The sequence below is a fragment of the Procambarus clarkii genome, chromosome 62 (assembly GCF_040958095.1).
Source record: "Procambarus clarkii isolate CNS0578487 chromosome 62, FALCON_Pclarkii_2.0, whole genome shotgun sequence".
Classification (NCBI taxonomy): Eukaryota; Metazoa; Arthropoda; class Malacostraca; order Decapoda; family Cambaridae; genus Procambarus; species Procambarus clarkii.
In genome coordinates, this window is record NC_091211.1 from 24824080 (window position 1) to 24832025 (window position 7946).

The window sequence follows — 7946 nt, forward strand, 5'->3', positions numbered from 1 at the left end:
TTGGTCAAGCAAGTCACCTATATTCAGTATGCTTCTTACAGGTTGTTAGCCTCAAAGGGAGAGTATTCTGTATTCTGCATCATGTAACCATTTATATAATATACCCAATTTCATATAAGCTCATTTATGAGCTTTTAAAATACCAATTGGTAATGAAATAATGGGTACAAGACAGGCGGATGGGAGCCTGTATCAGGGCCCCCTTAATTGTGGTGATGCGTCACTCGCGCTGTAGGGCGTTGCTTGCCACAGTTGCCAGTGCTGGTGCCTTATCACTCTCGTCGAGCCTCACCACATTCCACTTGCCTCACACACACACTGCACGTAGCCTTGCGTTCATACAGAGAAACCAAGAATGTGAGCGAAAGAAGTGGCGGAAATAGGGTAAGTATAATTTGGTTCATCGCTGTATATTGAATTGAAATAAATTATAATTTAGGCTTCTTCCAAATTCGCGGGTTTTAAATTTATCAATAATTATGTTCAAGATTAAAGTATACCCACATTATCTCGTAGTACAGTCGACTTCGTTCTCTACTCACAATCGGGGATCCTGGGTTCGATTCCTGGGCGGGACAGAAATGGTTGAACTATTTTCCTTTCACCTAATGCACCTATTCACCTAGCAGTAAATAGGTATCTAGGAGTTAGATAACTACGGTGGGGTTGCATCCTGAGGAGGGTCAGTATTTCGATCTTGGGAGGACATCGTTATACTGCTTCACTATGGAATCATGGATCCCTCCCTTCAATAAATTCCATCTTATCTCAGAACAGGCAACAGTATATTTCTGTGAACTATGCTAGTTCCCAACTCCAACACAACTCCAGATCTAGATGAGTTGTCATATATATATATATATATATATATATATATATATATATATATATATATATATATATATATATATATATATATATATATATATATATATATATATATATTCTTTTTTTCTTTTTTTCTATTTTTTTCTTGTAATGTACCTGTTATTTTATAAATTTTGCTAGAATTTACCTACTTAAAATTATCTGTTAGATTAAGGACTTGCCCGAAACGCTGCTCGTACTAGTGGCTTTACAAGATTGTATACACCATGCTATGTATCCTCAAAAACCCAATGTACCTTCTTGTATATAAATAAATAAATAAATAAATAAATAAATATGACATATTTTCTTAGGCCCTAAGCTATGGGAAGCTGTATGGGGGCAAACGTTGACAGTCTTTAACAGATCATAAGTTTGAGTAAGAGCTAAATTTTGCAAGAATAATGCAGCCATGATGCATAACAAATCCGTTGGGCTTCGAGAAAATGGGATAATAACTCAAGAACTTCATTCCAAGTGAGTCAGATGAGTGAATGTATTTAATTCATGAGTAAACAACACTGCAAACCTGGCATGACAGGCCGGATCTCATCGAAAATTTTAACAATGCTGAACAATTTGGAGGATTACGATCCAGGCATTTTCTTCAAAAGGTCAGATGTAATGTAAAAAAATGAGCAACGGTTTCAATCTCAACAAGCCAAATAGATAATGATAATAGATTCTCAGTGTATATACTAAAGTATGCAGAATAACCACATGTGAAAAATAGAGAATGCTTAACGCGTTTTCGGCTAATTCGCATTCATCAGAGCAAAGTAGAATGAAGATCTTCATTCTACTTTGCTCTGATGAAGGCGAATTAGCCGAAAACGCGTTAAGCATTCTCTATTTTTCACATGTGGTTATTCTGCATACTTGGATCAGTGTTTTTGTGATCATTGTTGCATACTAAAGTATATCTGCTAGTTGGACAGTAAGCTAATGCCACTATGCCACTCCCCTCCCGTTGTCGACAGGCTTTAAGTCCAACACCGTTGCTATGCTTAAAATATACTTGAATATAAATTTCTAACTAAAGGAAATAACAATTAATGTTTTGGAAAATATTTCTAATATAAATGTATTCTAAAACGTATTTATTTTTATTTTATTTTAGCACAAATTTGTTTGCGGTCGGACACAACCCAGTTGCAAGTGACGGTGTGAAGCTGGTGGCATCAAGAGCGCCTGGCAGCAAGTCATCAGGATCAACTCAAATACCCCACCAAGATAACTCAAAAGCGGCCTCGCCCACTAATTGCGGAAGTTGTGTGTAGCTCTTGTTATCGCTACGCTGCGCAGTTGATTCCCATTCCCGTTACTGAAGCGAGTGCCACCACTGTCCTTGTGTCATTACAGGCCCCACGAATGATGCTGCGCTCTGCTTGAGCGCAAGGCAGAAGATCAATATAATTTAACTTTCCTGCTGGAGCATATAGATTAAATACATTGATGATCGAGATGCCCACATTAATCCTCATTCCACGATATTGTTGCCCTTAGTTTCGTTTTTTCTGGAAGTAGCAGTGATGGACGGGTATTTACAGACGAGTACCGATAGACTGGTAATCGTAAACGAGAACTCACAGACGGGTACTCATACAGGAGTACTTACAGACCGGTAGAGTAAATCCTGACAGATCTAAGTAAACTCAGATTTGAACTCGACCTCGTCTTTAATATTAGCCATGAACTTCCTCTCTATCAGGCAGATAATTCATAAAAACACAAGTTTATCCAAACTCCAGAGATACGTTATGCTTCTTTAAGCTTGTCTGATCTGTGGAACTCTTAATACTGGAGACGTTCTGAAAAACACCCTTATATACAAACTAAAATGCATGAAATTAACGAGAACACTCCACTGGTCAAGGGCACGCATGCGGGAGCCCCAAAGACCCATAGATCTCGTATTGTCCAAACATTAGCCGACGTAACTGTGGAACCTGCTCTTATGCTGCATTCCATCGCTTTTACAATAGATCAGGTATACCTGACGAATCTTAGAATAGACAAAATATGTTTGATTAGTTTTAAGTACAGCGCAGAAATTTGCAGAAACCTAGACGCAGGGAATCATACGGTAGAACAAGACGAAGTGCAGCGTTTAGCCTCAGATTACAATGTGTACTATCACTGGGCCGAGTACTTGCCCGCCTTGATTAGTTTGGCCATATTGGGCGCCTGGGGCGACACTAGGGGTCGCCGGCTTCCTCTTATCCTTCCTTTCATTGGCGGTCTACTCACGTCCCTTGCATTTTTGGCCAATGTTTACTGGTGGACTCTACCTGCTCCATTTCTCATCTTATCCAAGGTTCCTCTTGGGATCACAGGAGGAATGCTCGGCCTAGACATGAATGTTTGTGCCTACATGAGTGCCATTTCCAGAAACCGATCAAGAACTTTCAGGCTGTCATCCACAGAGTGGCTCAAATATGGTTGTTATCCATTGGGAACATATTTAGCGTTGCTTCTTTATGGCTATGGCGGGTACCTGGCAGTCTTCTTATTCCAAGTGCTGCTGTATGCTGCCGCCTTGGTGTATCTGGTGGTGCGTCTGAAGGAGCCGTCGTCCAAGAGGGAGGAAAACGGCCAAGCGACAACTCGCAGTGTTTGTGAGGTATTCTCACCCTCAGCGCTGAAGAGGACGTTTACTCTCATATGGAAGCCGAGGGGATCAGGCGGTCGAACCTCATTAATTCTTCACACAGTAATCCTTCTCTTGGCGATATTCATGTTAGGTAAGCGAGCAGTTTTTTTCATCATTGCATGTGACCAACTTATATATATTATATATATATATATATATATATATATATATATATATATATATATATATATATATATATATATATATATATGTATATATATATATATATGTATATATATATATATATATATATATATATATATATATATATATATATATACATATATATATATATATACATATATATATATATATATACATATATATATATATATATATATATATATATATATATATATATATATATATATATATATATATATATATATATATATATATTTGTTGAATATGACCGAAAGGGTAAGATTAATAATTCTAACACGAATCTTCTCAATTTGTCTTATGTGGACACACAAACAATATTCCAAGTATCAAAACTGACTATTTAGCTTGGCGCTTCTCACAGGCGTCAAGAACTACTACTTCCTGTACACAAGGAAGCAGTTTGACTGGGACTACGAACAGTACGCGGACTGGACTCTTCTGGATTACCCGGTGAAGGCCATTGGTGAGTAATTTTTCACATTTCACACAAATCTTGACACTTTTTCGACAACTTTGTTATTGACATAATAATGCTATGGAGCTATATGAAGCACAACATGAATACATGAACTTTGTGATATTATCCACATGTTGGTATTATTCATCTGATTACCTATCTTCTTTATTTCTTTGTAACTTAAGGTGCCAGTGTTAGTAATCATATTTATCCTTATCCACCTTTTCCACTACCGCCCACAAAATGGGTATAGAGTACATAATGAACTAACCTTGCTCGATTCCGTAGATTTTTTTAAACACATTTAAATTCCACAAGTGTTGATTTATCCTCTGTAGTTTTTTAAATTAGTATTCTTATATAAAAAATTAATACAAGTAGAGAAAAAGAAGCAAGAAATGTTGACCTATAATAATATACAGACCTTGGGAACATGTATTAATATAATTACAGACGTCATTAATGATTAGTGAATAGATTGCAGGTGCCGTTAATAGTTATGGGGCTTATTGACAACCTTTAAGTAGTTACAATAGAATTTCTTGGAATGTGGAATAGTTTGTGATAATTTAAGCATCTGGCACATTAGACATAATGTGATTTGCTATAATATATATTATTATTGATGTTCATTGTTTAAATATTGGCCAAGTTGCTTGCTGTAAAGGAAGTTTTTCAACATTTTAGTTCCTCCTCATGTTCGTATCACTTTCTCAGGAACGTTGATTGTGGTTCCTTTACTGAGCTACTACTGTCGAGCTGAGGACAGTATGTTAATCTTTATTGGCTCCGTCTCAGCCATGTTTTTCTACGTTCTGTTCGGTACTGCGCCCGTTCCTTGGGTACTCTACTTTGGTAAGCACACGGAGGGTGATGGTGTAATGTACATTGTCTCTTGCCGTATAGGTGTTCTTTGCATATATTGCTCCCATGATCGAAAAACGGAACATTGTTTTAAGTAATGATGAATTTTTAATGAATTATAGTCTAAATTAGATATACTTATATATAATAGGAATGCTTATTATTACAGCTTCTGCAGTGTCTTTCTGTAGTTTAATACCAGCAGTGGCTGCGCGAAGCACGATCTCTAAGGGGGTGTTGAACAATGAGCTGGGCTCCATATTCGCCATGCTGGGGGTGACCCAGTGCGTCCTATTGCTGGTCGCTCCGTCGCTTTACACACTCACGTACAACTTCACACTTGATTTCTTCCCCGGGACGCTCTTTCTCGTAATGGCAGGAGTTGCGGCCGTCGTGGGCTGCATTAGCGTGTAAGTCTTATCAGTTGTGAAGTTGATAGAGTGAAGCATACATATTTACCAATTCAGAAAGACATGACGGGTCAGATATCAACATTTAACTTAAAAGCCAAATAATTTGTTTACCATTGAACGAAGATTAGCACTCAACTTAAAAATGAATTGGTATAACTCCGCCAAACAAAAGTCCTCAGCGCCGTAGTTTTATGTACTCCTACACAACTACACAAGGCCCGGCAGGGTAGGAACAGGACACGCCGTCAGGGTTGCCACATTATAGGTAGGCCAATTGGGGGTCCATTTAGCCGAATTAAAAAGCCAGCTATGTAAATCGTTATTTGCAATCTTTTGGGCTACTTTTAAAATAATCTGGGCTATGTACTCTCAAAAGCGTATCAATTGCTAAAAAAAAAAGAAACATATTTGGCTACTGTAATACTTGGCTATAAAGGTAAAGTGTAGGAATAGGTTTGAATAGCTCTTATATCTTCATTTAGTGTCTTGTGTCATCCTCTCAGGAGACGGTTACGCAAGTGTCTTGTATATAAATAAATTACCTTATCTGTTATATTAAGGATCTGCCGGAAACACTATGCGTGTTAGTGGCTTTGCAAGAATGTAAGGACACCAATGTTATGCACTCTCATAACCCAATGTACCTTCCTGCATATAATAAACTAATAAATAAACTTGACGGAGACTTATCTTTTACAGGTGGATCCTGACTCATCATCAGCCTAGACAGCAATAGATATGCAGTCAATAATCATTCGTCTAAGCTTTTAAAGCTACCTGGTCACGGCAAATGTTCCAGGAGCATTTTTACAGGTTACTTTCGTGCATTGTGGGTTGCTGATAGTGACAAAATTGAAAACAAAATGTTGAAAAATCGCAATGTTTTCTTGAAACGTGTGCTTAGAAGCTCAATTTTTACACTGTGTTGAGCGTCAAAATTATCACCTGTGTGAGAGGTTATTAAGGCCCCGAACAAGAGCTTACTGGCTAAACAGTAAGTATACCTTAGCTCAGAACACAGTCCTCGTCAAAAGTAATATCTCGGTGTATATACACCGAGTAGTAGTGTACACCTCGACGGTGTATATATCCTGGTGTGGCCCTGTCCACTTATGCTGTGATGGACGGACTTGTTAGCCAGATGTGTCCCAGTACACTAATGCTGTGGTAGACGGGTTTACAAGCCAAATGTGGCCGAGTCCACTTGTCCTGTGGTGAACGGATTTATTAGCCAGATGTGGCCCTGTCCACTTGTCCTGTGGTGAACGGATTTATTAGCCAGATGTGGCCCTGTCCACTTGTCCTGTGATGGCCAGGTTTGTTACCCAGATGTGTCCCAGTACACTTGTCTTGTGGCGGACGGGTTTACTAGCCAGATATGGCCCAGTACACTTGCCCTGTGGTGAACGGGCTTCCTAGCCTAATACTGCCCAGGGTCAGGATTCATTATGGATTTGTGAGCCCTTTGAGGGACCTTAAATAGAGGGTAGAAACAGCCTAAGCTACTCTATTGGATAAGTTTAGATTTAGGAAAAATCTGGGTAAATACTGGTTCGGTAACAAGGTTGTTAATATGTGGAATCAATTTTGCAATTTCCTTCATTCTTATGTTCTGATCCTGTTGAGATGCAATTTATTGTTTCAATACACTTACTTGAACTTGATCTATGCCCGAAACGCTATGCGTGTTAGTGGCTTCGAAAGAATGTAAAAACATCAATGCTATGTACTGCACTCTCATAAATCCAATGTACCTTCTTGTATATAAAAAATAAAAAATATAGATGACCAGGATTTCCGCAGCACACCAGAAATAAAACGTGAACTGGCTCCCAAATGCAACAGGATAATCAGCGGAAAGGATAATGCAAAATATCCAGACCCCCATGGACGTCGACGCCGACACCATGCACCTTTACAACGACCTCTGGGGCCAGATTCACGAAGCAGTTACGTAAGCACTTGCGAACCTGTACATCTTTTCTCAATCTTTGGCGGCTTTGTTTACAATTATTAAACAGTTAATGAGCTCCGAAGCACCAGGAAGCTGTTTATAACAATAACAACAGTTGATTGGGAAGTTTTCATGCTTGTAAACTGTTTATTAAATATAACCAAAGCCGACAAAGATTGAGGAAAGATGTACACGTTCGTCACTACATGCGTAACTACTTCGTGGCCTCTGAACTACGCAAGGAGTACTATGACCCGAATACCACCAAGACAAGGTGCGTGGGCCACCGTCCTGTACCTCTTCCCTCCACCTCGCAACCCGTTCCCTACTCAAATTGTCTCCATCCTCGCTCCAGCCTTCCGTTCCCTGCTTACCAGCCCTATCAACGATTCAATGGTCAACGATTCACGGGTGACAGCAGTGGCGATACACTGAGACTACCGAATTTTAGCCTAAAACAGGTAACAGCGGAAGGATGATTATCCCCGCCACGAGAGAAAACCCCCTAAAACGTTTGACAGCGCTGGGCGAACTTGAGAATTTGACCCTAAAACGGGCAACAGCGGTGGGCCA

General features: G+C 39.1%; 1 protein-coding gene across 1 annotated transcript; it reads left to right on the forward strand.

The window, feature by feature from the left end:
- The first annotated feature begins 262 nt into the window (after positions 1 to 262).
- Positions 263 to 7207, forward strand: LOC123766536 (proton-coupled folate transporter). The gene is made up of 6 exons (XM_045755765.2): positions 263 to 384; positions 1988 to 3611; positions 4047 to 4148; positions 4860 to 4997; positions 5176 to 5416; positions 6119 to 7207. Exons 2-6 carry the CDS (start codon positions 2708 to 2710, stop codon positions 6153 to 6155), a joined length of 1422 nt encoding a protein of 473 aa, XP_045611721.2. The 5' UTR covers positions 263 to 384; positions 1988 to 2707; the 3' UTR covers positions 6156 to 7207.
- The last annotated feature ends 739 nt before the right edge of the window (positions 7208 to 7946 follow it).

Bases quoted from the DNA above. Each gene is read 5' to 3' on its own strand.
- LOC123766536 (XM_045755765.2), top strand. From the start codon at position 2,708: ATGCATGAAATTAACGAGAACACTCCACTGGTCAAGGGCACGCATGCG. The intron at 3,612-4,046 runs GTAAGCGAGCAG...CGCTTCTCACAG, and splicing joins CTTGGCGATATTCATGTTAG to GCGTCAAGAACTACTACTTC. The intron at 5,417-6,118 runs GTAAGTCTTATC...TATCTTTTACAG, and splicing joins GTCGTGGGCTGCATTAGCGT to GTGGATCCTGACTCATCATC.